This window comes from Fusarium sambucinum, chromosome I (assembly GCF_050947815.1).
Source record: "Fusarium sambucinum isolate potato_lamoka chromosome I, whole genome shotgun sequence".
Lineage (NCBI taxonomy): Eukaryota > Fungi > Ascomycota > Sordariomycetes > Hypocreales > Nectriaceae > Fusarium > Fusarium sambucinum.
Window position 1 is genome coordinate 3,416,468 of NC_139294.1, and position 27,894 is coordinate 3,444,361.

The following is a 27,894-nucleotide window of genomic DNA, read 5'->3' on the forward strand; positions in this document are numbered from 1 at the left end:
CTGTCGATTCTTAAAATGATTCGCCATTCCAAATAGGTTACCCAGGTCTAGTGCCCAAGCAAAAGTCATAGCTCAGGTATATCCATCATGGGGCTAGATAGTCTAACCCCAAGATCAAGGTACCCGAACCTAGATGATCATCAACATACTCATAAAGTATAACAAAGACAGTGAATTTGCTCGAAGTTCGAACCGGCATGTTTATTAGCCCCTAAACAAGGCAATCTTACATGCCCAACAATCTCATTCGAGAGCGGACAACTCCAACTTGCAACTCAGCCTCATCTCGCTACGTACTTGTCCCAACCGCAGTCCAGGTAAAGCAACATGACAGGCCATGCACTCCACACAAGACCCTGGAGCCGCAATTGTTGAGATTGGAGATCCTCAGACATTGTCCTGAACCTGCCGCAAGCCCCGATTTCAACAGGACATCACCCAAGCTCATTCATCCGCACCCTTCAACATTGCGGCATCTGGAGTTAGACTACGGGTCCGCTACCCCAGTTTTTGCTTCTTTACCCCGCTAGATTAATGATCACTGCTACCGCTGTTCAGGCCTCTCAGTGCGCATGCGGTTACCCCACATCCGGGGCCGCAAGTGTTTCTCCTCATCGCCGACTAGGGACCGATTCAATCTGGGGCGGACACGGCTCCGTTCTTGTGAGCTTTGGGTGTGTGGTTAGATGTGTCAGACGACGTCTACTTCCTGCAAGTGCTGCAGATCTATCTTGACCCCAGACTTTGTGTTGCCGCAATGGACGTCAACATGCTTGGGCACTGGTAGATGAGAGCTGATGCCACGCGGTGGACTGGGTTCTCTATTCCCGACACCCACGTTGCGGACGGTAGCCCAGCCCGGCCCAGCGGTAATGAATGAGCCTATTTCACTCGATACATCACTGGAATGGCCAATAAGACTGGGTATAAGGAAGAGTTGCACCGGCAGTCTTCGGGAGGCAGGAGGCCCCGCGTCCCCAGATGATTCCCCCAAGCTAACATGTCACAGCTGTCCAAGGAACTCCTGTCACCCGGACTCTCTATATGTTTGAATCCTCAGAGACTAGAACCTCGGACTGCTTGGGCTCCTCACGTGAGTCGTGGACATGCACTTAACTGCAACAGCGCTGCCAAAACTCGTTCCAGGGGTAGAGCCGATACATCCAATTTTACTCCCCAATAGGTCGCGAGCCAATATGTCACGAAAAAACTAGGGATCTGTGATTTAATTCTACTGTGAACATGTCTTGGGACACATGTTTATTCATTGTGGTTATTTGCCAGCCAAGTGGTAGTGAATGGCGGGTAGGTACTGCCAAAACAAGTGTACAAGAATAAACAACCTAATAAGTATGATCTAGGCACCATAAAGTGGCCTAATGATTTAGTTCATTATGCCAATAGCGTCCAATTTTTCTGATACCCTGAGGCAAACCTTCCAGCATAGGTATATCACAATTCATTCCACCGACCTTTCACCCTTAGCAATTGGAGTCGTCAGGCTCTGTATTACCCTGGTCGGTAGAGCCCATGCCTTGATCATCTCCCCAATTGGCATCACTATTCGCTCCATCGAGGATAGCAAATGGGTCAGGAACGGGAAGACTGCAAGGACCGAAATTTCCACTTTGGCAATTCCAGCATGCGCCACTTCCAAATACCGCGAAGAGCATCAGAACCTCCATCAGATGTGACTTGCCCGATACTGCAACGCTTACGAAATGCAGTCGATCAACAGACTCCTTCGCACCGGTGAGGTGATTTCCATTAGCAGCGGCAGTGCGTTGATGATCGACTGGATGAACGCAGGGGTAGCTTTGTCCTCGGCGACGTTTTCGATTCCAGGAAACTCCTCAATGATTGACCTTCGTTGCCTCTTCTGGGTCAATCGAAGAGCATAGCGATAGGCCTCTTGCCTTGCTAACTCGGGAGGATGCGGCTTTGATGTCTGTGGATACTTGAGTCCGTTGATCACGAACGACTGTGCCCTGATGGCCTTGTGAGAAGGTCATCTCAATTCAAACCTTGACTGGCCCGTCTTCGCTGGCGCGTTCAATATAACTGGCAAGGGACTCTTCGCCCTTGAGAGAAACATAAGGTAGAGTGGCTTTCCCAGCACACACCCTTGACCTTCGGGTGAGTGATTATCGTTGTTCGGTAGCAACTTGGGATTCCCGAGTCAACAAAGTGACCACTGAATGAACGCTTGGAACCATCGTCAACATCATTGGCGTCAGAAGTGTTGCCAATAGCGGCGGCAGAACTGGCCTGCAAGAAAAGTTCCGACTTTTCTTTATATAGAGAGCACCTGGATCCTATGGCTTCCCCACAAACGATGCCGGATATCAGCTGATGCATTTCTTCAATGCTGAGCAGCACCTCCTTCTCGAGTGTGATCTGCTACCAAGCCATTCAGGATCAGAAGACCGTAACCATGGCCTCTCAAGTATTCCGCGCCGTCATCATCTAGGCTCCTCAACGAGACAAAGACCTGATGGCCAGGTAGTCCGACTCTTCCGCAGCTCTTACGTTGACAGGTGGCCTCTTCGTTCGTAGGTAGTTCATGCTGGCACTCCGCAGGGGAGTGGCCAACCTCCTTACACTTGTTGCAACATTGTTGACGAACTACGAGGCCCCTTTATTGGTGAGGCCTGTGGCTTTCACCGACATGGCTAGGACTGTATTCATTGACAGTATCGACATAAACGATACCGGCTTCGTTTCCTTGCGCAGAATCAATTGTTTTGATGTTGACACGAGATCACTGTGCCTGGGTGATGTTGTTGCATAGTACAAGATCGTCGAAGTGGCGGAAAATTTGTTTGACTTGGACCATGGAGTAGCATACGACAAGGATCGTCACTGGTTTGCCCCAGTTCCTTCCGACGCCTAAAATTAGACAAGAGGGCTCTGGCAACTTGATCGCAAATGAACGTCTTGGGGTAGAGGTTCTTCCTTGAACTGCCTTCCTTTTCAACGCGACAACCAGGGAACTCCACAAGAACGGATCCGAAATTGCTCTGGAATTCAGGGCAAACGTTCGTTTGCATGTGATCAAATACACGCTGAATAGCAAGATCAATCTCGGCATTAGTACGAGCCCTTTACTCCTATCAGCGTGTGGTAACACAGATGGTTGGCGGCATCGGAAGCGTTGCCATGTGCTCGCTGGTTGACTCTCAGGTAAGATTCCGTGGCGCATGAGTTGGCTGCACGGGTAAGAAGAGATGTGGTTAGTTGCTGAGTAAAAGAATTCGATGATATTTTGCCATCCTTAAGGTCGTGTTCGAGCGTTAGGAAGGGGCCCCGTTGATTTACATCGCCGGTGATCACCCAACCCTTTGAATTGAAAAGCGCAATTGGGATGAGTTGCCAGTTCTCTCATGATAGAGGCTTCATGTATCAACACGAGCTCGGGGTCTATGTGGGAACGGAACTGGAAGTCCGCGGCAGCAATCTTTGTGGATAAAACAACACCTTCGAACTGGAGAAACGAAGAGTTCTTTGATCCATGCTTTTAAAAGGGAGAAGTCTTCCTTGTCAAGCTGCTCGCCTTGTTGGATCCGTGCCAACAGTTCGTTCAAGACACTCAGCTCCTATTCTGCCTCAAGCTTGTCCAACTGGTCATTGGCAGGAATGCCTCTGTTGGAGGCCGAGCTAATTTCTCTACTCACTGAGTAAAGTCTCATGACCTGGAAGTGAGAACTGGTTTCAATTCCGAGGTTGTTAAGCTTGGAGGATAGTTTAGAGCGTTGATTGCGAGTGACTCTCCTTTGAGTGGCTTTACTGAGAAATCCACCTTCAAGCGGACGATGGTTGCGTTGGTCGTTTGGCGGAGATGATCGAAGAAGGCGCGAGTTGTTTCCGAATCCTCGGGCTTGATGAAATCAACTCCAAGACAAGTGGCCATCGGCAATCCCTCGTCACCGACGTTTGCGCTCTTGTCGATGGGCGCTCTCACTGCGAACAATTGGTACTTGGAGTGGAGATTAGGGATTTGGAGACCGATGCGCGTCGCAATGGACCGGGCCTCTTTGTCATTGGTATTGCCATTGGCATTGTCATTGCCTGTGTCTGTTACTGCGAGATCGGTGTGATCTAAGAGTGATTCTATGGTGAGAAGACGCTCTTTGACGAGTTCATATTTTTGGTTGCCATTGGTGTACTCGTCATAGTCAAAAACCATAAGTTCCTTTGTCTCTTGAGCAGTGAGTCCACGCTAGAGATAGTCGCGGGATTCCTCGTTGACAGACGACATAGGATCCGGATGGCTTTTTACGTGCAACAAGGCAGTGTACACTACGGAACAAGTCTCTTCCTATTGGTTGCCATCCAAGAAAACTTCTTCTTTGACCCGAATTGCCAGTATTAGTAGAATAGATAGTATCGGGGAAAGAAACTTTACAAGCTTCGCCAATCTATGGCATCGAACAATGTTGTTCGGCAGGATCGTAAATGAGAAGATACTAGAAGCCACGCGTGTGCTTGAGCTGAAAAACAAACATTGAGAATGTTCCATCACTCAGCTGTTCCGCACGTACCCACCGAATGTTGTCATTGTAGTGTGACCCGCACATGCTGTACAACAGATGTTGGTCCTGTGCAGCGAATGTGTAGAGCCGGAGACCATGTACATCAGAGGTCCATGATACTGATACGGGTAAAGGGCAGTGGCCAAGGTTCATTTGGCGAACCTGAGGGGAATAGGCGAAGTATCGGTATAGAGGAGAGGCAGCCCTGTCCTGATCCTTACGATTGTTGATAAGATTTCGCAGAACAGAACATGGTGAGCAACATACGGTGTGAACAGCATAGTAATAGTGACAGGGTCGCGAGACTTGAGCATTGTCGCGATGTCAAAGAGTTGGCCAGATAGAGATATAGCCCCGATACTTCGCAGCTTCTGCAGAGTTTGGGGCGATATGCTGAGGGCCACACGATTGGCAGTGGGCCGGAGCTCGGTAGCTGTGGTAGTCTTGTCTTAGGCGCCATTGTGGAATCGAGCGACAGCCACGGTTGGATCGGGTATTAAATTGGTCTCGATTTGGTCGAGATGGCAAGCCCAAATCAAGATGTGTCCCACTTCATCGTTCTCAAGGCCAGGCCCGTGAACTTAAAGACTAATACGGACAAAGGCATAGTCATTGATAGTAGCATAGCCAGTAATCGAAGTATCTAACGAATGCTTGCCCTGTGGTTGACTACTTGGTGTACTGATTGGCGTCTCACCAATAAATAAGAACCCGTGAAAGGTTTTGGTCCAAGACCCAGAATCTGTGCTCTTGCTAAGAGGATACAAGTTAGCAAATGGGACATGCAATGGTAAAGCCCATAAGAAGACTTACTCTATCTGATTTCGATCGAAGCTGCAAGTGGTGATGGCAAGAGAAGAGGAGAAAGAGAAGAGACAAGGGAAAAGAATTCAGAAGCAGAATAAATAAACAATGGCTCCAGGCGGTAGCAGCTGGCAGTCCGGATCTGCCACCTGCATGGCAGTGCCACGAGTATTGGGATGCAAACTGCCACCAATTATTAGAGCGACCCCTGCATGGCATAGGCCACACATGCCGTGTATTACCAATACTGAACGGCATTCTAAAACCATTATGTTAATACTGGGTTTAGGTTAATCCACACTGTTGGGGAAGACCGCACGTGCATGTTGTGTCTAAAAGTTGTGTATAAATCGCCTATAGGCACTGGTCACTCCTCCAAGTGGAAGATTAGCGGAGCTAGAATGTGTCTATAATGATTCTTTTCATATTTAATGAGCAATCATACTGTGGTAGTGAATTATGACGCTGTTTGGTCAAGTTAATGTAGTGTCTTTTCAACTGCAACCCGCCTAAACATGCATCCATTCCAATCATAAAGAAATCCACACTTTATGTTGTTTAGATTATAGTCATGTCATTTTATGCTACCTTAGACCCCACCCTTAGGGTGTTTGTTTTCTGCTTCCTAAATACATGTCTAAAGTTTGCACCTTCAAGAAGCCCTTTGTATACTCAAGGTCAATTGTTGCATGAAAGAGGGCCTCTTCTGTGTCTGGGTGAATGCAGTGCCTCCACTGAAGGTATTAACTGCCTTCATACATATTTGGTTGGTGAATATGACCAATTTTGCCCCCGTTCATTGTCTGCAGCAAGCTGGAAACTGCCTTCATGATTAAGACATCCCACAATAAGGTCCCATTCTGAAGACCGTTTTACAACATGGCTTTGATCATAATGCGGACGATGTCACTTGTTCCAGTGTTTGCTTCTTCTAGAATCCTCCTTGTTTTTCCTTTGGAACCAAAGTTTGAAGAGCGTTACCTGAAAGAGATAGGTCAGTTCTAAGTTTGGCAAAACTCGATTCGGAAGATATAGATAGCAAGAGAGGGTAAGTAGACGGAGGAAAATAAGGGGCATTGCAGCGCAAATGACTTACTCAGATGCGCACCATAATGATTGTCGATGTTGAATCCTTTGTAACGAAAGGTCAAATTATTCTTGATGGTGGAGAGATTGATTTGAAAGCATTCGAGCGATAAGGAGCCATTTTTACCAGACCACAAAAACAGTTGGGGGTCCTCAAGTAAAGGGGTGACTACAAACTAATTCGGTTAATAAAATAAATGATGTTGAGTGAAAGAATTCGTTAATCTTGTTCAAAGTAATTTAGAAAGTCATTAAGCCTTGTAGTCTACCTCGAATGCTGCTCTATGGTCGAGACATGGAAGAGTGGGGGAAAAGAGTGTCAGCACCGGCACTCGCCATGTCTAGAGCAAGAACACAGGGTTTCAGGTCTTTGGAACGACCTTCGGCGGCGATTGTGAGATACACTTGGGCGCAACGCTCAGCCTACTTCTTGATAATACGGCGTACAGAACAAACGATAACAGCTTTGCTGTGAGGAAAGATGTGGCCCTGTTTGTGTGCGTCATAATTTTTGATAGCCTTGGAATTACAGCAGTCAGATCTCTGTCCAGTTCAACCAGTTCATGCCCAGCTCCTTTGCCACTCTTATCTTTCCAAGAACTCAACTATTCCTTATTCATAGTTGAGGGTAATGGCGAGGAACACATGCGCACCAGCACGGCGGGCTAGGCCATTCGTCTCTGAAGGGGTGTATCTGATCAATTTACCAACTGTAGTATGGGTTTCAAGAAGCCAGCGCTTGCGCAATACAGGGTGGTTAGGAGCGTCTAACCTTGGTGTCCATCCAGTGGAAACGCTCCGGTTGAAGTCATGCCAATTCCGGATAGTTGGAATCTTCTCGGGATCCCTGGCCTTGATTCCCTCAGTCATAATCGAAGCAAGCGCTCTGTTCTCCCTAATGGTCAGATCGATGAAATCAGGCACTTCAGAGGCTTGGTGATGTTGCACTAACAAGCCTAGTAGGTACACACAACTCCCTAGGTGTCCGTACTCGGTATATCTACCGTAAGCTTCCAGTGCGTATTTATGCTCTTTTTCATATTGCAATTCTTTAACTGTTCTTAGACATGGCTCCCGAGAAATGAACGAGAACCAACATTTGTGGGTGCTCCCTCTGGGTGCCCAAGGCTCAAACCGTCATCGGCGGAGAGGCCTTGGGTCTCCTAAAGATCCTCCCTGAGCCGGATTTTTATATTTCTTCCCTGCAGTATGTCGAGCCTTATGTGGCCATTTACATGCAATTCCCTCTTGGAGATTCCCCGAAATCGACCACTTAACGTTGACCGTACACCGTCAACAAACCCAGCTATCGATAGCATCATCAACAAAAGTGGACAAGTCGACTTCATCGACATGTCTCTATGAGATTACCAAAGGGCAAGACTTCTATCTTGTTTTTATAGATAGTGGTCTTAAACCTAAATTCGAGTCATCCTTCGAGTCTGGTCTTGCTCCCAACCCCAACAGCCTACACTTTCCCTATAGCAATGCGTAAGTCACTCCATAACATTAAAATTTGAACTCAATGCTGAAGAACCACCCAGCTAGCAGGTGTGTGGATGTACTTTGGGGTAATGAGGGATGAATTTCCATCTTTATTCTTTCCAAAGAGAGCGAGTCGCCGGTTCTGCTACTTCAGGAGAGACTCAGACACTGTCGCTTGTCACCCTTCCTTATATGGAACGATTTGGCATGGCTACACACTTTGCCACCACCAACTTTGGCCGCCGCACCTACCAACTCGGAGTTATCATACTGGACATGACCCAGGTATATTTGCAAATTCAATTGTATTTCCCAAATCGATATCCTGTAAGAAGTACCAAGATAAGAAAGGGAAGGAGACAAACTCATTTAGTCTCTCACGTGTTCTGCTCTGATGCATGTCTCGCATCAAAGCAGGAGCACATGACTTTCCTGTCTCTGATTCGCTAGTCGTCGCTCAAGAAGGAAGGCGTGGCGGGTCATTCCTTCTGTTTTAACATTTAAGCGAGTCGGCATCGACGTTTCAATTTGACAACGGCCGGAATTGTTTCTCGGCCCCACATCGGAACGGGACACCGAGTGCTTAAATTTGATTTTGGTATACAACAAGCATCTCACGACGTCAACGGTTTTTAATATCTAGCAGAATTAAAAGTTAAATTTAAGTGATTATATGCCATCAGTCGTATTCTAGATGCTAGTTGTGTTTAGATGTGGCAACTGTAAAACACATAAAATCCATTGAAACCTCCAGTACCGGGTGAACTATAAGACTTGAGCGTTTGTTCCTGAATGTGTCTCTTGATGCTATCTCATCCTGTCCCTCCATCGGTCGTCCCGGGCTAACAATGACGAACAGCTATGTGAGATATTGCCCTTACATTATACCCCTGTCAATACGCCCGCACGTCCCACCTCAAATCTGGACGAACTAAGCACACTCCAAGTTAGAATATTGACAAATTAGGTGCTGACACTCAAAAAGGAAAGGCCAAGAGGAATCAGGTTTCTTTATCATGACAACTCTTGCGATAGTTTTGAATATCAGGACGAGTTGTACAATTGACTGATGCCTGTGTTCTGATGAACGACATCTAGGTTTCTGCGAGACAACCTCCCAGGGTCACCTACAATAGGATAACAAGAAAACTATGTATTGGATTGACAGTCGAAACTCTCATTGACTATTCGAGATATCTAAACTGCAAAAAAGAAGCTAATTGGACGCCTCAACCTTAACATATCGTACCTTTTCACTTGGACGTGCATAAACACCAAAGGAAGCATCACGGAGGTTTTGGTAGCTCAACAACGAATTGGCCCAACAATACTAGCTTCTGTCTGACTCCCAACTTCCTATCGATAAAGTTTTCGCCTCTCTCCTCCCACAAACATATTGGTAGACACTATACCCGTGATCTGGGCCTGCTAGCAACTCGTAGCGTTGACCCAGACTCAATTCAAGAGGTCGTTTTTCGGTGAGACCAGGGTCATTCATTGGTCAATGGCTTGCAAAAAGAGGGGAATTTTGGGAGATGCAACCAATCAATACCCTGGTTCTCACCGATTTGTTCATGAGGAGTGATGGTGTAAGTGAGCAAGTCCACCATGAGCCTCCTTTGAGGCCGAATTATAACTCTCTGGTGCCAGGACGTGTCTCTGAATCGCTCGAATCTTGCACGCAAGCATCAGGCACATTGGAACTTTTCACCTTATCGTCTTCTGACAAGTATTTGCTGCGTGCTTCAATTCGCCCAGCGCATGAGATCAAGGTTCCACCAAGATACCTCCTCGTGACTTACACCGAATACAGTACATTACATTACATTACATTGCAGTTCTCAAGATGGATAAAGGAGGTGTTTCTGCTTCTTTTTGGCCCAGGGACTTGTCCCAGATAGGTCAAGAAAACGCGCGTGTTTCCACCCTCGAGGGGCTGGAGTACGAGGAGTTCGATACATATTTTGACTACAACAAGCTCTACTCTGATTCCACTCAAACCCAGGAGCACTTAGCAGCTTCTAGCCCCCTTCATTCAACCCACCGGGACCCTTCCCCGTTCGCCGTTGACTTCCAATACTTCTTTGATCACCTCTCAATTGGGAGAGACGAGGCCAGGTACTCAAATATGACCCCTGGCCTGAACCTGGACGATGGGATCACCACATCCGAGTCCATGGGACAGACCCCACCGGGACTCGTCAGAGGTGGTAGTACCTCTCCTTCGTCTCCCTCGTCTCCCTCAGGCTCTCTCTCTCTCGACGGCGTAGACGATGTTCGTCGACGTCCTCGACACAGTCTTCGAGAGGTTCGGGCCCAGGATGATAAATGGACCTACCCTCAGGCCGTCTCCAGCAAGCATGTCCCAAGGGGATATGGGTATCCACCTCAGGTTCATGTCCGCGAGTCGTCCTCTCGCCGCTCCAGCCACAGCAGCAAGACATACTCCCCTCCTTCATCGGCCTCTGGTGTCAAGCGTCAGCGATCTGTGGAGAAGAGGTCCAGGCACCTCTCTGATCCTGACCAGACAGCCGACGTTCGCAAGAGTGGAGCATGCCTTCCCTGCCGTATCTCAAAGACTCGCGTAAGATAACCACCCAATGCCTATACAAGGTTGTTGTCCCTCTGAAGCATAAACTGAGCCAACCCAGTGTCAAGACTGTGGCGTCTGTCCCTTTTGCCGTAAGGCGTTCCCAGACGACGCACACCTTGTCTGTACCCGTAGGACCCCTGCGGTTGCTCCGCCTGTGATTCGTCACATAGCCGGTATGTCGAACAACCCCCCTGGTTCCCCAATATCCCATGTGAGACATGTACACTGAGACATATCGCTTCCAGATGTTTGGTCCCCCGACCCTGCCGAGGAGAGGCGTGTGGTCGACAACGAGCCTCGTTTTCCCACCGCCAAGCCCAAAGACATCCTCATCTACTTTGCTCGCGATGCAGAGTCTCCTTACCTTCGTGCCTCTGTCCAGGCCTATCATTCCAAGTACGGTGTTGATGAGAGCCCAAGGAACGCTGCTTTCGAACGCGACAGATTCCCCAGCTATGCCGAGCTCCAGCGTTGGGTCGAGGCCCAAATTAGGCGCGAACGTAGCTCCAGATTCGAACATGTAGTGCAAAACTTTTTGCTCTCATATTACGAAGAGGGCCAGGGACTTCCAAAGGTAAATCTCGCAACCCATCCTTACTCGCCCTTACAGTCTGCAGTATGACTAACATGCGGGTAGCACAACCTCGTCTCCAAAGTTCACACTATGAACTGCTTCTTCAGGATCTGGAAAGCTCCACGCTTCACCTGCTGCAGCTCGTCCAATAAAATTTCTCAGGTTCCCTTCACTGTCCAGGCTGAGTTGAGACGCATTGCATGGAACGCACTTGTGTCCCACGAGCATGACATCCTCAAGCTACTTGAGGATGTTTTGGCTCAACAAGATTCGCTCAAAGCTCAAGAGAAGATGGCAGTATGGGCAAGCTTGTGGCAACTCATGTTGATGTACAGAGACTTGATCGTTGCTCACGATGGATATTTCTCTCGAAACCCCAGTGCTAAGCAAGATCAAAATACCGGTAAGGCATTCCGAGATAGAGTTGTAGCTTTGTTACTAACGAATGTCAGTTGGCGCCTTTGAGAACCTGTACAACAACTTCTTCCCTTTGATCGCTATGTTTTACCATTGCCAATTCAAGACTCCCAAGAGAATGGAAATGTCTATGGATTGGCTCAAGGACTACCCTTCTCATGCACGACACAGCTCCAAGCTCCGACAAGTCTCCCAGGATATGATGGATGCTAAGAGGGAATTCTGTAAGTATACGCTGCCTCGTTCACGCTAGATACACTGCTGACTTACTGCCAGATGAGAGAGTTCAGCGATCGTCGCACAAGGTCGATGAGCGACTATGCACCTTCGTGGTCAACCACGAAATGAAGAAGATTTCGACAAAGAGACGCCCTCGAAGTAGCACCAAGAGCAAGGGCGCGTGATGTTGCCAAGTCATCGCAACCATCACGTCCAGTCATTACAGGAAAGTGATTTGCACAACAGAAAATGAGAAACCAGTAAAAAAACACATGGAAAAGCAACAAAACAAAAACAAAAAAGGGTTTAACTAGTCTGTTTTTTCTTATGATGATAATGAACACAACGACGTTCGCTGTAATAGGAATGCCGGATCTGGATCAAAGCAAAAGCATGGATGTATTTGGGAGCGCATCATGGCAGCAGGCTCACTTGGGCAGTGATCTTGAATCTTGGCTTCTTTCCCCCGTTCTTTTTAGCTGTTTTCTCCACTCTATCAGCGAGGTCTTCTAGACTGACACCCGCTATGTTGGCGGAGGCGACTCCGATCGTTAATACGATTCTGTCTTTCTTGTCATCTGCTTTCTTGAGATGTGCTCGTATGCTGTGTGACTGTTAGGTAACAGGATGTTGGTAGGACAATAGCAGGTGAGCACTTACCTAATAGCATTCTTGACTTCATCTGCAGTCCTTGGGGCTATTGGTAGAACCATTGCCAGAAGCCCAGCTATAGCACCAACATATGAAGCCCAGAAAGGGGCGTCATCATGCTGGCTCGCGAGAAGTGCACAGAGGCTTTGGTGAAGTTGCGAGTCTGGGCCGTTCAGGTGACCACCCCATCTAGCCGAGGTTGAAATCGCCAAAAGGGCTCTTCCAGTGTGTGAGAGGCCAGGAGCTTCAGCGTCTCGGCTGACTGCATGATGCAGTGCAAATGATGAGTTAATTTCCGTGTCGTGCCCCTGGCGAGTCCAAACATCTCGTGCAAAAAGAACATCCAAGCCAGGGATTAGAACATTTGGCACAGCAGAGAGGTCTGCCCCTTGAGGGATTGCGTCTTTCAGCGTCTTCACTACGGTTTCGAACACAGGCTTCTCTTCCGTCGTAACACTGGCAAGAACATTGAGGGGATTGGACTCTCGCATTGCGACAGGAAGCTTCATCATAAGAGCACCCTGTCGGTTCGAGCCACCGCAGAATGTGACGTTTCCAATATTGGGCACCGTAGCAAGTAAAGCCTCAATGACAGTAGCAATTGCGGGAAACTGCTGACGGCGGCGCTTTGAAAGTCCGAATATCCGATCGTCATGTTCTTCATTGATGCGACGCATGTGTCCCACTTGAGAGAACAGGGTCCCTGGAGCCGTATAACCATTAGTAAAAGGAATTGGATAGGGGCTCACTGGATCTTGGTGCATAAGCATGCTGCCATAACCGCGAAAGCCACCGCCACACATGTAAACGTTCACACGGGAGCCCTTGCCGTGAGAGGCATTGATGGCTTCAAGCTCAGGGAACCGGGAGCATAGATTTGCGTATGCCTGTTGCATACAGACCTGGAGCTTGGAGATCTCAGAAGCCTGGACATCGGCTGGTTGCTCGTGCAGCACGCGGATCAATCTTGCAGCTCCAAACGGCAGACTCACACCAGCCCGAGCGGCGTCGATCTCGTAGTTGGGCTTGCTAGTATCAACCCACGTCATCTGCACGCTGCCGCCCCCGAGATCCAGGAACAGGGCGCCACCTTCAACGCCAACGAGACCGCTTCGTGAGCCCATGACAGCACCAAAAAGGGTTTCTACAGCGGGCTCCAGGATGCTCACTTTGAGACCATTAGTCACAGAAGCGATAGCATCGAGCATTTCGGTCGCATTGTCAGCACGACGCATAGCCTCTGTGGCTAGGATGGTAATATGCCTTGCGGGTACTCCATGCCGCACGGCAAGCTGATGGAAACGCTCCAGGGTCTCGGAGACAGCAGCGATAGTTTCAGGCAGAAACACTAGACCTCTTGAGGTGGCCTTGAGTGCATCAAATAGTGAGATAGCAGCTCGAGTTGCGTAGATTGGGCGAAGAAGACGTGTAAATGGAGGCTCCAAAGAGGTGATTGAGAATCGAATGCCATTGCTGGAGAACAATTAGATAATGAAGCGCAGTATTTCGGATTTTGTGTGAAGGTATACATACCTTCCCATATCAACTATGGCATATAGTTGACTTTCACCTTGAGGGTTCCATGGTGTAAGAGTCTGCGACAGATTGTCGAGAGTGATAATGTCGGGCGCATTTAAGGCCATGGCTAGTCTTTGCAGTGAGGTAGTTTGATGTTTGGGGACAGAAGATGAAGCACGTCTATAGTATATGAGGAGCCTGCAGCGTAGATAATGCAGCATGCGTGTGCTGTGTAAGTTACTCTCTACTTGGGAATGAATCCAATAGGTGAGTTAACTTACTAAGGTAAGTTTGGTTGGGCTGGCAGAAGAAGCTTGGCGGGTATCCTCATGACTGCGGGGTATAGTATTATCGGGTCCCGTCTCCACTCCCCGTGACGGCGCCGTATTACCCAGGACAGTTACTATTCTTGGCTCGAATACTGATAGCAGTAACCGTAGAAGCTCAGGAGTACAATTATTCAGTGATACGGCTGAACGTGCTACAATACTAATACACCTAATGATACAACACCTCAATTTAATAGAATAGCCTAAGTCATCTTGTTGATAATTGTTTACATTGGAGGTAACTACTTTGTATGCATAATTCAGTGACGAAGTTCATGCCATAATCTAATGAAGTTGCGATACTTGACGAGTCCATATAACATATGCCGTCAAGATACAGATAAGAGCTCAGTGGAACCAAGAGGTAGTAAAGAGCCCTCGTGGATGATACAATTTCTTCTGCAGGTTTTCTAATCATCTCATGAACCGCTCAGTACAGTCAGTTGCTGGTGGTCTGTCTAGTGATGTACTGACTTGCCGTTGTATGAGATATGACGAAAAAATACTACGACAGAAACTACAACATTGACGGCAAACAATAGGATAAGATAGGAATGATCAATATGACCTCAGTAGTACTAGCGTTCTGTACAAAACCGTTGTCGTCCCTTACACTGGAAGCGGGCAGGCATCTTCATGCGATACATGGCACACTCAATTGGGCTTATTGTGGCACGTCAAATCTAGTTTCTGTATGGCCAGGTAGTTTATCGGCATTCACTTCTCTTAAGTGTGTTGTGTTTCGTAGGTCCGACCGGAAATGACATCAGCATCAGTTAGGTTGTTCATGGAATATTGGCAGTCCAAGTCATCCCATTGTCCAAGCTTATCTTTTTGGGGCAATGCGGTCATACAGTATCAAAGCTTAGCTACTAATACCACTATAGTAGGGTAGGAACCGATGAAATCAGCACATAGGCAGCTAGCGAAAACACAGTGTTCCATCCACTTCCTTTCTAGGCCGAATCTTCAACACACTCTGACTTTTGATTCGATAAATCTTTGTTGGTCTAGTATGTATTGTGAGGTGAGGAGTAGGTATTGGAAGAGCAGCCACCCTAGAGCCTAGATACACAATGCAGTGCATCCATCCCTATTAAACTGGATAAAATCCCCATGCTTTGGCAGACGATATGCATACCTGCTGCATATCTAAACCAATTACGGGACAGGATAGCTACATAGTCACTGTACATCATGCGTGTTCTCGTCTTGATTCTCTGTGAAAGTAGTACAGGACTGAGATAGATTGAATGGTATGATTCCAGCATATGAAACCTTTCCATAACTGACAAGAAGAGATCTTTTCTGATTGGTCCAGTCATTATGACGCGTTGAACGCGATTTGTTTTTCGCGTCTGTCTACCAGCCACCTTCCTTGTTTTTTATTTATTTTCTAAATGTTAGTTTTAGGTAGGAGGAACCTAGCTTCTTTCCAAGGTTTTCACCGAGAGGCCCAGAACATGGTTATGGGAAGGAGCTACCCAGCTGAATGAAGGTGAGGCCAGTCTACACCTTTTTAACGTGGAACATAGAACCGGAAGTCACAATGGGGTTGTGGGTTTATTTCCATGGATGTTTTGAGTTGTTTATATGTACATGCCCTCTAGCGATAGCGTGCTCTGTACAGTAGCGTCATGCTGACCCAGTCCTCCAATCATTGCTTGCCCCTCATCCACTCGTGTCACTCCAACTTACTTTATTGACTATTTTCTACATACAGAGTATTCAAACAAACAACAAACCATAACCAACCCCCATTCCAGGATCAACAAAATGCATGCGAGTGCGGGCAGGCGTCCGGTTGTGCTATGCTATACCTCTCCCTTGCGCTACACTATGCTACTCTTGCTCTAGGTTTTCTACTCTGTGCTGTCTCTCATTCTTGCCGCCGGCCTGCAGCTTGGACCCGGGGCTTCGACAGGGGTCGAAACGTGCTGGCTTTGAATATTGTGCGAGCTGTCTCCTCGTTGGAGCGTCACATCATGCTGCTATCTTTTAGCTCTCGAAGCATACACCCCCTCGTCTTTCGCTCCTATCCAAGCATTCATCGTCGACTTTCTCTTTTGCAGACGCACACGCTGGCCGCAATAAGTGGTGCCCAACTTCACCTTTCAGCCAACAGGGAGCTTGGAAAGTCTGGGTTATTTGTGTCTCACCGAAAGGCTCGGTTTTTTCCCAATATCATAACAAACAAACATGACTTGGAGCGCGTTTCGACAAACGTCGGTTCCATGCTCGTCATCAATCAATACCATACTCTGTCCTTTGAAGAATCCAATTTCAATTTCAATTCTTTCAAACGAGACAAATTTTATTGCCTCTGATTGTTCCATGTGTGACAGATACTCGGCTATTATTCACGTTTATCTACCTATCTGCAACCTCCCCCATCACACCCAAGAGGCTAGCCATACGCCGCATCTCTATGCGAGGTCCCGAGCAAGTCTCAGTCAATACTGGACCAAAGGCCGGCCGCCTGGAGCTGACCGCCCTGACCCAGAGCAAAGGAAATATACTTGAATACCAAACGCACCTAGCCACTGCTTGTCATTCACAAAAAGCCAGCGACAATTAACGGGGAAGATCCCTCCAAGCAAACGAGCACCACAACTTACAATACTGCGCACAGCACGTTTTTCCCTGCCAACGTACCTACAATAGTGAGGTACGCAGGGTCTCAGTCGGTTGTTCTCTTGTGCCATTCCATCACATGGTCTCGATCACCTTAGGATCATCAATCCCCTTCTAAAGACCTATCACAGTTATTTCTTTGGCCAGGGTCCCTGCTCATCCGCACAACGTGCCCTCGTCGCCCACTGACCGCTGCTTGACCTATTCCTTGTCACAGAGGCTGCCGGGGTTGATTTAGACAAGGGCTTCGCACTAGCACTGCTAAAGTGCTCACCATCGTCAAGAGATTTACCTAGTGGACCTTGAGAAGCTCGTGAGGGCCGTACAGGTCAAGACACGATCAAAATACAACACAGCGTGTCGGATAGCATTACATTACATCGTGGCCTACTCTGGTACGAGTCCCGCAACTTTGTTCCCTGCTTCGACCTTGCTGAGGCAGCGTTGAAGAAACACAGCAACCTCGAAGCCAGTCGGCATCCAGCCAACAAGCATCTGTACAGCTGGACTGCCAGGTACTGTACCTACCTCGACTGCAGCGTTCGCGCCACCCGCTGTTCGCTGTCGACCCACATCCATGATCTTGACCAGTGTCCTTGTCACATTTCTCTGCCCTGGTTGAGACTAGACACCAAACGGAAGAGACGTACTGGACCTAGCGAGCCGCCCGTCCATTCCCAGCTGCCCTGCTCCCCACTCACCTCCCGGTTGAGCAACTTGGCTTGCCCGTTCATACATAGCGCACACTCCCGCCCACCACACCCACGTTAACTTGGTCGCTTCTCCCTCCTCCTCCTCACCTTTACCTCCCCCCATTACAGTCGCTCGTTTGCGCCCAATCCACCTTTCGCCTTCTTGTGATTATTGTGCTTTGCACCGTCTGTCGGTCGCGCAAGTTCAGCCTGCTCACTACTTGTCCATTCGAATATTATCAATTGCGAAAGCGCGTCGAACGAGACCTTGCCCGCTGTTATTGGTTTGCGATCGAAAGTCCACAAATCCCGCGGTGGTGATAACAACAACAAAACGGCCAATACTTCGCAGATGACGAAAACAATTTTGACGACGACTCTCAACCGATAGTCATTTTCTCGACTACTTACCTGCATTCTACATACCGAGCTCAGCACGCGCTTGGATCCTTGTCGAATTTTCTTGCCTGCGCACAATCCCCGCGATAGTATCGCTAGGCGCACAAAACAAACAGCCAAATCGCACATCGTCGCGCTTGCGCACTCGGCTTGACTCTGAACTCCGCGGCCGTCAAACTTACCGATCGAAGTCGCCCATAACTCCCATCGAGGATTATCCACTAAACATCGCTCGACTTTCATATTACGCCCCGACCAGATCTAAGACACTGCTGTCGCATTCCGAAACATCTGTGTCGACTCAATTTGCGCTCGACTCGCTCCCGGTCTCCGAGTCTTTTATCTTCCACGAGTATTTATACTGGGACCTCAGACTATACGCGACTTGAAAGCGCATTTACGTTTGTTGTGATTCGCCATGTCGCACATTCAATCGCTAGCGGCCACTTGGTCGAGAAGCGCACGTCGCGAAGATATTCCCAGAACACCAGAGCCTAATTTGAATAGCGAAACTCTCCCACCATCGCCACCCCGCCCCCGTTTTCGAATCAAGAGGAGAAATGCATCAAACCTTAATGCGCCAACTGAGCAGTTTCTTGCGTCAGTCGCTGCCGCAGACATCCCTATTCCCAGCATCGAGGAGACTCGCGTGCTCGATGAAGAGATGACAGAAACACTTTACCCTATTTCACACTTGAATGAGTTGACGGGGATGCCTTTTACACCACACGATGCCCCTGATCGCATGTTTTCGCCTCCCAAAACTCCTGCTCCTAATGCCTTGCCGACTCTGTCCCCTAAGCAGTACCCAAACTGGTCCATCGACTCTACTCTTAGTAGCCTCGACTCCAGTCCTGATTATGAGTCCAGCCGGCCGTCAACTGCTCATTCGACCCACACAAGTGCTTCCTTGTTAAGCTACTTTTCTATCAGCTCAGAAGATTTGAGTCAGTATGCCAGCCCGGAAAACGAGAAGGCAGATATCCCAGATGAAGTATCAACTGCCGATGACAACAGTAAAACCTTGAAGCCAGCCAAGAAGGAGGTCTCAAGAGAAACAATACGAAGAGCGCCCTGGACAAAGTCTATGAACCAGCACTTGTGGTCTACATATATGATGTATCTGCAAGATCCGAAAGTCACCCCTTTCCGTATTGGTAAGAGCGGTATTCCTCCTCATGGAGTCTGCCTGCGCGTTGCTCGGGAGTCAAGAAGGAGCTGGAAAGGATCCAAGGCTCAGGGAAAAGTTGACATCGGAAGTGGCAGCATTACTCCCACACAAGGAGCTGCCGGTCCGTACGTTCAGTGGCCGCACACCTGCGCAGCTACCCGAGCCCAACTTCGAGAACTTTGCAAGATGGATGCCAGGTCTAAGACGCGAGGCTCCCAGTACAAAGCACCTAGCCCGGCCCCATATAAGAAATCTGCGGTTCGCTATCGGAACCGTCGTACTGTACCGGCGCGCTCCCCATCAGTCTTCTCTGGTCAAGATATGGCCATCTCGTTGGCAGTTAGCACATCGGACTCTATGCAATTGCATGGCCCTCTAGCCCAATTGACCAACTCGGAATCTGAACCTCGAACCGATGAACTTTCATTGCCACCACCAATCAATACATTGGAGCCCCCAGAGTTGGCTCGCCCACAACTGGCGTCTCCTTTTGGAGCTCGAAGCTATGGGCCGAGCTCATCAAGCTCGCTGCCCTCAAGTTTTGTTGTGGATTCAAAGCTACAGAGACAAACTCACACTGGCGGCCCGCGCCGTGGCTTGATGTCACCGGTCCGACTTACACGAAGCCGATCAACCCACAAGCGTCGACCCAACCATTTCGAGACCCGGAAGATTAAGCGACCTAGTCTCGGTTCCGATCTGTGGGTTGACCCGGCCTCGCTTGTCGATCTGTCAGCCACTCAGGATCAATTTACGCCTCAAACTGAGCCTGAGGTCAACGCTGACGTCGTTGTCCCACGCAAGAACCTTCAGCAGCTATTCGAAGCTTCACAACACCCACCTGCTGAACAGCAGACACTAGCACCCCCAATCACAGAGATGCCCCCTCGACTAGGCTCCCCTTTCGCGCTTGGAGGGTCTAGCTTTTCTTTCCCGAACCGCCTGTCGCATGGGACCGTGCCTGATCCCGATGCTAATCGCCGGCCCTTTGCTACAGTTCAACAATCGAGCGAAAGCAACACTGGGGTTACCCGCGCTTCGTTAGCAAGCCGACTGGCCTATATTGACGAAAGACTTAAGGATTTCCGCCGTCGAGATAAGCCACGCCGACGATCCGAGTCACCGCTCTAACCCCGCACAACCGATTCCCCCCTTGTACATTTGCCAGCCTTTATGTCGCTTGACGAGTTTTATGAGTCCACGGACACTACCCTTTTTGGTCGAATCCTATGATGGGACCGCGACCTATTGTTTACATGATGCATCTAGACGGCAGTTGTCTATCTGGCGATAGTGTTTATCTCCATCCCTCCGACTTTTACGCTTTGCTTTACTTTTTTATAAGTGGGAACACCCGCATTTGCTCGATCGCGTTTGCTCATACGCGTTTTGACTCGACACTCACTCGACAACAAATATGTCAATTTTCTTTCGCACTTTCTTTTGATGAGAGAAAGGGTTTTCCTTTCTCTTTTTTTCTTTGTCAATAACTCATGATGATATGATGGAACGAACAGCACGCAGGCCAAACAGAGCCTTACGTTTGCCGTGTTTTTACTTTTGGAGTTGAGTGATGAGAGACATGATGTACTAGCGTGTGAGTTGGACCACGGTGAGGTACCAGCTCGGACGAATGGCATGATGGAACTTAATATCCATAGAACGAGCAATGATCTGAATGATAAGAAACAAATTTTATAAAATCGAGTCCGTCCTACGTAAATTACTTTCACTTCCTAGTTGGTACTAGAAAGTTGGCTTCTAAACCAGGGTACAAAATGAACAGCCCAAGAAGTCTCGTCTAAGTAGCATTAAGTCTGAACTAAGTACAACAGCTTAAACTGACCTACCAATTTCGCCTCCTGTACTTCCAGCGGACGAATTTTCTGATACACTGAGGATATTGTACATGCACGCGATGTGAGCAAGATGAGGTTTATGTAAAAGAGTTCATGGTCTTTGATTGCGTATCTTGACAGGTTTACTCTTTGTAATGTACATTAAATACTAATTTACAGAGAATATTATCATGTTATGAGACTCGCTTGTCTGTCAGCTCTCTCCGGGACAACCAAGTAATTTGTAGATAGGGAAAGAAAATATGTAGGAAACCCGGTAGAACAACCAGTATCGTCGACTGACGAATGCCCATGTCACAGACATGAGGCGTTTATGTTAAAATGGCACTGAACTTCCCAACGCCAAGCGTCATTGATGTGCTCAACAGGAAGGGAATGCTGATCTGAGTTCTCCACTCTGTTTTGTTTCAGGGGAGACACTCAGACATCATTCCTAGAGTCACGCTCAGCATGTTTTATACCGACAGGGTGATGCTGATGATCCAAATCGATCAAAGCTTACCACCAGCCCCCTTGTCAGATTGACCTTTCAGTTACTGTTTTTGGAAAAAATCGTTCTCCCTTCATGTTTTGAGCGTACTTGAGATCGACCTCACATGTTTGATCGCCTTCGAAATTTCGTCATCATCGTCCTCTTCGATATCCGAGTCTGATGGCCTGGAGAAGAGCGGCCTGGGGACAACGTCGCGATACCTCCGGTTGGGAGCAGATAATCCGTTAGACTCTGGACTTCGTTCTTTGGATTGCCGACGAACACGGTAGTGTTTTGTTGAGCCAGACTCATGAGGGCACCGGCGCTCGCCGACACTTGAGCGATGTGAGTGAAAGGAACATTGACGGAAACCGAAGGCACGCTCATCATTGCGAAGACGGTTGGCTGGAATGCGCAGTTGTGGGTTCTTGAAGCGAATGTCGAGCCCGGAAAGCCGCATCTTCTCCATATGGATATCGTAGTCAGTAGCAAATTCTGGGAGCTGTTCAAGCAGATCACTGAATCGAGTGGGTTCTGATGTTGCAGATTCTTCTTGGGGGTCAAATGTCAGACGCGGTCCGCCAGTGAAAGAGAATGCAACCATGGCAACAGCCCATCGCCGAAGTCGAATGGCAGCAAGGTCTTCGCATTCGGTATAAAGGAATCTGATGAGTCCCGAGGGAACATCCCAGTCGCAGCGGAGGTAAAGATCCTGGATGGCGTCCATGGCAAGGTCTTGAAGGCGGTAGAGACCAAGGCGAGATGCAAAGAGATGTAGCCGAATCAGACACCAATGAATATCCTGACAGGCCTCAGAGCCTGAATCATGAGCATTTGAGATCATCTCCTCGAGGTGTGGACGAAAGCGGAGGCCGAGGTGGACCCAATCGACAAAGAGGCTGAACATGGAAGATGATTCGCGGGGAAGCCATAGTGAGATCGATTTTGAGCTTGATGGGTCTCCGAAGCGCTCGGCAAAGAATGGCGAGGTAGCGCATATCAATCGCTTGTTGACCTTGAAGCGATGCTGCTTAGGGCCAATGAGCAATATTGCCATTGGCTCTGGTGGAGGTTGTGAATGCGCAGGCGATGGCATTGGCGAAGAGATGGTTGACTTTTGCGATGAACTGAGATTTAGACGGCTATGGCTGTCTATGAAACGGCCAAAGCTGGAGGGACTGAAGAGAGGAGCCATGATCGTCGCAGACGTTCCTGGGCAGTGTTGATAATAGGGTATAAGAGTTTCAGTAGAGGACGAGACCCAAGAAGAAACAAAAACAGAAAGAGAAAGAGGGTGTTGTGGGAGTAGAAACAAATATAAAACTAAACCAGACTATGCGCAGAAAGAGAGGTGCTGGGCCGGCCAGTTGTGAGCAAAACAAACCAAGAGGAGAAGTTGAAACTGAAGAGCCGTCAGCTGGAGTGGCTCATGGGAGGATTATCAACCCGTCTGGGGAGAAGAAAAAGACGTTCTCTGACAGTTCTCGCTTGAGCCCCTGGCAGAAAGCGCAAGGATGTCAAAAGTAGGCCAATGATAGCGCCACCAGCAGCACCAAAGTTGGCTGTTAGCGAGTTTCAAGGCGATCATTTGGGCACGTCCTAGCCTTGTAGCTTCTAGCGTTCCAGGCCTTCTGGTGGCGATAGCTCAAAGACCCTTGGCCCAGTTTCAAAAGGTTGGATCCAAAACGGGCCCCTCCCCTGGTTGCGGATAATCCATCCACTCAGAATGAAGGCCCTTGCATCACCATCGACGCTTGTCACACTTGCGCACCGACCGCATCTGCATCTGCGCAGCGCTTCCGGCCGTCATAGGTCGGAGTTCCTGACCTCCGCACCCGCTTAGGCGCCTGGCTAGCCAGTTGAATGACGAGATAGGGATGAGAAGGGAAAGACTCCTGAAGGAGGCGAACGTGGATCGACTTTTGTTTGCTTGCGGTAACCTCGCGTGGCCATCTGCTAACCCTATCTTGTTCCTGCGTCGAATCGTATCGGACAATCGGAAGTCTTGGCCTTGCTCGACAAGGTTGAACCGGAGATTCTTTGAGAAGCGCGCCCCACGAAAGGGTCAATGACCGACATAGGAGGAAATGAGGATCCATGAGATGCGCTGGTTATCATGAGTAAGGTGATACAGCACCGTCACGATACGAGAACAGCCAGATTTAGATCAAAGACGAGATGTAAAAAAAAAAAAAAGAACATTATATCATTTGTTTCTAAAAAGAAACCCTTCTTTGCTTCTTTGACTGTTTCGAACAAGGCTTTTATTACCGTAGAGTATGAATGGTTCAAGAAGGCCGTGCTGGAAAACCCTCCACTAAACATACCCTTGCCGTTCTCTTTACACCGGAACAGGGAGCCTCCTCCTTCCCGCCCACGTTTTTCTTTTCTTTACAAAGGCAGGCGAGTTAGTTTATTCGTTGGCGGTTGCAGAAGGCACGAGCTTGAAGCCTGTTATGTCTGCCTCTTCCTCCCAACTGAAACACCAATCGCATGTTGGGATGTCGATACTTAAACCTTAAGATGATATCATGACTGCAAACAGATATTTGGATGTTCATGGGCCCATATACAAATACTCTACGGTTAATGTGTACCTATTCTGTCAGTTATCTATCGACCATGAAACAGTTATGGTCTTAACTAGCATGGCCGAGCGGCAGGAAACTTTGATAAATCAAACGCCTTTAATTTTCCACGCCATGTGGCACTACCCTCATGTTTCAATATTCGTCACGCGTTGAAGACCTTGGAAAATGACTACGCCTGTTATGTTCATGTGATACTCATTGAGTCCAAGCTAACGCCCTATCTACCTTGGTGTTGAGATGTGCAGTGAGATGAATGCACCAGAAGCTGTCGGGTGATGAACTGCGATGAGTTCAAGCGAGTATGTTGAGCCGGGGATAAAGCTCCAAAACCTAGTTTTCACGGCAGCACCTCTGCTTCAAACCGTTTCACCTTTCCCATCTTGCCCCGTTGATTTTCCCGTCAATAGCCAGGTTCCAATCGACCTGCTTCTTGTTTACCGATTCTCATCAACACCTTAATTTAACTCCTTTTCCCAATGCATGCTCCAAACCTGGTGCCTTGATGCTTCCATGCTTCAATATACGGGGTATCAAATCAAGTAAACCCAAACGCCGTTCCCATGCTTATTAATTCGCGAGATTAATCAAGAGTGGCTGGAATATCACCATCATCGTCGCTGTCACTGTCGCTGTCTGAACCAGAGTCGTCATCGTCAAGTGACATGGGATCCTCCTGAGTCCCTCTCACAGCTGCCCCAGCCCGGTTTGAAGGCCAGGATGGTCTAGGAGCAGATGACTTCTGGGGTGTGTACCGTGGCTGGGGCAGATACAGATGCGCTGTAGGATCAGTAAGCTCTGCAGTCGCTTGTGATCCAGATAAACCACCACCCATCTCCGCCCTGGAGACTCTCTTCTGTGGGCGCTCTTGGTTGCCATTTGTCCCAATTGCTGATGGGGCCGCTTCCATATCATCTGTCAGAGGCCTTTTCTTCGGATGAGATTCGCGGTCAAGAACAGGAGTTCCATTTGTCGGCGTTCCCCCACCTCTTGGACTGTGGAAAAGTCTGGCCTCCTCGGCCTCGATCTCGTCTCGAGTACGTCTTTCGCGCAGACGAATGCCAAACTTCTTACGGGTCGTGCTTTGTTTTGTGTTGTAAGAATTCTTCAGGCTCGCTAGGCGCTTTTGTCTCTCCGGTTCGGCGAGATGCTGCGCCTCCCTCATAAGGCCTCCGTATTTCTCTTCAGCATCCTTCATGATGGCGCTGAATTCTCTATGCTGGTCGGGTGTAAGATGCGCATACGGATCGCGCTGAGGAGTGCTGGATGGCTGAGATGGCGTGGTCAAAGCTGCATGTTGCTCAGTTGATGGTGCTTTTGCTTGAGCTCGAGGAGTCATCAATGAATGAGCAGCACGGTAATGTGTCTTACTTCCATGTGTACGGAAGTACTCAATTAGATCGAGCATCTTCTGGAGAATCTCTTGATTATGCTCTCCACAGACCTCAGACTTCTCGTGGTACAGTAACCCGCCACTGCTGCCGAACCTGCACCCGCAAAGGAGGCATATGTCTTTTCCCGCCTGGTCGGTTGGACGAATTTTGTAGCAAGCGCCCTTCTTCTTATGCTATCTCTTGTTAGAAAGAAAATCACGAATCTGTCTAGACGTACTTACGTAACCAAGGGCCGTCGAGGAGGCACACGGCCAGCCACAAATACACCACACGAGTTCCTTCGGACCCATAGGAAGGTCGGAAAGCGACGAAACCTTTGCGAGTGGTGCTCGGTTGGGTGGGTGTGTCATCGACGGCTGAGGCTGATGCTGAGGTTGCTGTAGCTGCTGTGAAGGAATGACTCGAGGCTGGTAGTGCCGCACATGCAATGTTTCATTTGCGGGAGGCATTGTAGATGGCGTGAGTACCGAGTCCATAGATGGAATAACTTGCTCATCATGCTCCCGGACAATGTCCCGGAGATTGTAGCCTAGACGCTCAGCGCGCGCCAAGGCGTTAACAAGCTGCCGTGCTGATATTGTCTCAAGGCGCCTAGCAAGAATCCTGTCGAGGAACTGCGGACCGGCACGAACAAGAATCGAGTCCGCCAGCTCGTCAACGTCAGAAGGGCTGAGATGGCTCACAAGCTCGTGCTTTGCTTTCTGAACAAGATTAGCACCAAAATCCTCGACGGCCTTGCCAATGGTCTCAGAAGATGCTTGGTGCATGGTTGCATTCAGCTGACAGGGATGGTTAGTAACGTGAAGACATGATGTAAAGAGTCAACTTACCAAAAAAGCAATATGGTACTGAGAACCCATAATGGACTTTTCCCATCTGTCACGAATGGCTTGTCGAACGACTGTCGCAGGTACCCTGTCAACCAAAGCAATCAATGCCTGGTAGTCATTCAAGAATTCCTTAGTAGGCTGATTGCGCTGTGCTTCTGGTGATAAGTGCGCCCGCAACGGAGTTTGTGCATCATTTCTATTCTGCATTGCGTGCGGTTGCGAAGGTCTCTGATACGATGTGCTAGGCTGCATGGGTGATGAACGGTGCTGCCCAGGTGGCATGAAAGGACTCGATTGTGCTTGCGAAGCACTGGGTGCTTGCCTCTGGGTCGTTGCGTAATTGGGCAACGGTACCGGGGTTTGCGAAGATACATATGGATGCGAAGGTTGCGCAGGACTGTTTGCGCCATTCATTGCGCCAGGTCCAGCGTTTGCCGCCATGTTCCCTTTCCGAGATTCCTCCGAGGTCATCCTAGCAAAGGTGTTGCGCTGCTCTTTTGATGTTCCGGAATTTTGAAAGGATGCAACAAGTTGATCCAGAGCTGGCGTTGATGATGATGTCGATAGATCAGGTATCATCATCGGTTGTGGCTAATGGAAAAAGAAAATGCTTCCCTGATGACCAGGGTATTAGGCAAATAAGAAATAAAAAGGGGAGATGGATGACAAGCCGAGCAGAAGCGGGCGGCAAGTAAGTGAGGGAGTGCACTCACAGTCGCATGAAATTCGTCGCGCCTCCCCTTCTCGATACCTTCAAGACGCGTTCAGGCACTTGCTTGCACGCTAGTGGGCTAAGCAGGTTAGTAGGTGCTCCGTTGTTCAAGATGCGCCAAGGGCGTGAAAGAAATAAGCAGGGTTTCACACTTTGGGTAGCTGTTGAATTTATAAAAAAAAACCACTAGCGCGTAAATTACGCTAGCGCAGTCTGCAGTCAGTACTATCTATCTAATTAGTGTGGATGCCTTGAATCTGAGGCCTTAATAGCTTAGAAGTTAAAAGGCTAGGTACTTTTTAACTTTAAGTAATAAAAGTATTAAAAACCCTTCTTGCTAATATTAATAAATTCTATCTTACCCCTCTTTTATCAAAGTATAAATTAATAGCGGCAATATTCAATGCATCCATTATTACATTTTAAAGTCCTGACAAACGACTATACTCTATCAGTTGCATTAAATCTATTCAAATAAGTTGTCCAGACAATACATGCATTCTAGAAAGCATCTTAAAAACTCCTTTTCAACGTGCACAGACGCAAGCTATTAATGACACATTCTTTGTCAGCCTAATAACCTAGCTTCTACACTTGGCATAGCTAATCGTATGTAAAATATAGGCCTTTTTTGTGCACGTACACGAACTAAGTTTGTCAACAAATTATCATAACTCTTTGTTTAATTCATACTTGGTATCTTGTTCCATACTCCACAGTGGCTGTCAAAACCCCATCCGTACTTTAAAGTGTCATGAAGCCCTAAACGCCTTATCATAACAGTAAGCGTTAGCCGTGAAGCCCAATTTCCATCGCGTAGCCGTTAGCAGCAATGTTGCTTTTGGCTTCGCTTTTGCGACCGATGTTATCGTTGAACAAACCTAGTTCTACAACCAGGAAGCCCTTTAAGTAAATATGTGGTGTGTCGCTTCCGC

The 27,894-nt window shown here is 48.4% G+C and overlaps 8 protein-coding genes across 8 annotated transcripts; 2 read left to right on the forward strand and 6 right to left on the reverse strand.

Annotated features, from left to right (window-relative positions):
• Positions 1-1,481: 1,481 nt before the first annotated feature.
• Positions 1,482-2,358, reverse strand: FSST1_003829 (uncharacterized protein; the record flags this gene model as incomplete). Its single annotated transcript, XM_083229945.1, has 4 exons — positions 1,482-1,605; positions 1,719-1,948; positions 2,025-2,081; positions 2,131-2,358. The coding sequence occupies 4 exons, from the start codon at positions 2,356-2,358 to the stop codon at positions 1,482-1,484; spliced, it is 639 nt and encodes a 212-aa protein (XP_083087259.1).
• Positions 2,359-3,685: 1,327 nt separating this feature from the next.
• Positions 3,686-4,846, reverse strand: FSST1_003830 (uncharacterized protein; the record flags this gene model as incomplete). The annotated part of the gene is made up of 3 exons (XM_083229946.1): positions 3,686-4,219; positions 4,542-4,737; positions 4,800-4,846. The coding sequence occupies 3 exons, from the start codon at positions 4,844-4,846 to the stop codon at positions 3,686-3,688; spliced, it is 777 nt and encodes a 258-aa protein (XP_083087260.1).
• Positions 4,847-7,034: 2,188 nt separating this feature from the next.
• Positions 7,035-7,741, reverse strand: FSST1_003831 (uncharacterized protein; the record flags this gene model as incomplete). Its single annotated transcript, XM_083229948.1, has 2 exons — positions 7,035-7,317; positions 7,707-7,741. The coding sequence occupies 2 exons, from the start codon at positions 7,739-7,741 to the stop codon at positions 7,035-7,037; spliced, it is 318 nt and encodes a 105-aa protein (XP_083087261.1).
• A 2,012-nt stretch (positions 7,742-9,753) lies between these two features.
• On the forward strand, positions 9,754-11,895 carry FSST1_003832 (uncharacterized protein; the record flags this gene model as incomplete). The annotated part of the gene is made up of 6 exons (XM_083229949.1): positions 9,754-10,491; positions 10,559-10,673; positions 10,746-11,074; positions 11,138-11,477; positions 11,527-11,715; positions 11,768-11,895. 6 exons carry the CDS (start codon positions 9,754-9,756, stop codon positions 11,893-11,895), a joined length of 1,839 nt encoding a protein of 612 aa, XP_083087262.1.
• A 229-nt stretch (positions 11,896-12,124) lies between these two features.
• On the reverse strand, positions 12,125-14,100 carry FSST1_003833 (Ppx/GppA phosphatase family-domain-containing protein; the record flags this gene model as incomplete). The annotated part of the gene is made up of 3 exons (XM_083229950.1): positions 12,125-12,314; positions 12,371-13,834; positions 13,895-14,100. The coding sequence occupies 3 exons, from the start codon at positions 14,098-14,100 to the stop codon at positions 12,125-12,127; spliced, it is 1,860 nt and encodes a 619-aa protein (XP_083087263.1).
• A 4,251-nt stretch (positions 14,101-18,351) lies between these two features.
• Positions 18,352-20,235, forward strand: FSST1_003834 (uncharacterized protein; the record flags this gene model as incomplete). Its single annotated transcript, XM_083229951.1, has 1 exon — positions 18,352-20,235. One exon carries the CDS (start codon positions 18,352-18,354, stop codon positions 20,233-20,235), a length of 1,884 nt encoding a protein of 627 aa, XP_083087264.1.
• A 1,291-nt stretch (positions 20,236-21,526) lies between these two features.
• Positions 21,527-22,630, reverse strand: FSST1_003835 (uncharacterized protein; the record flags this gene model as incomplete). Its single annotated transcript, XM_083229952.1, has 1 exon — positions 21,527-22,630. One exon carries the CDS (start codon positions 22,628-22,630, stop codon positions 21,527-21,529), a length of 1,104 nt encoding a protein of 367 aa, XP_083087265.1.
• Positions 22,631-24,606: 1,976 nt separating this feature from the next.
• Positions 24,607-26,826, reverse strand: FSST1_003836 (uncharacterized protein; the record flags this gene model as incomplete). Its single annotated transcript, XM_083229953.1, has 3 exons — positions 24,607-25,590; positions 25,639-26,196; positions 26,248-26,826. 3 exons carry the CDS (start codon positions 26,824-26,826, stop codon positions 24,607-24,609), a joined length of 2,121 nt encoding a protein of 706 aa, XP_083087266.1.
• Between the last annotated feature and the right edge of the window lie 1,068 nt (positions 26,827-27,894).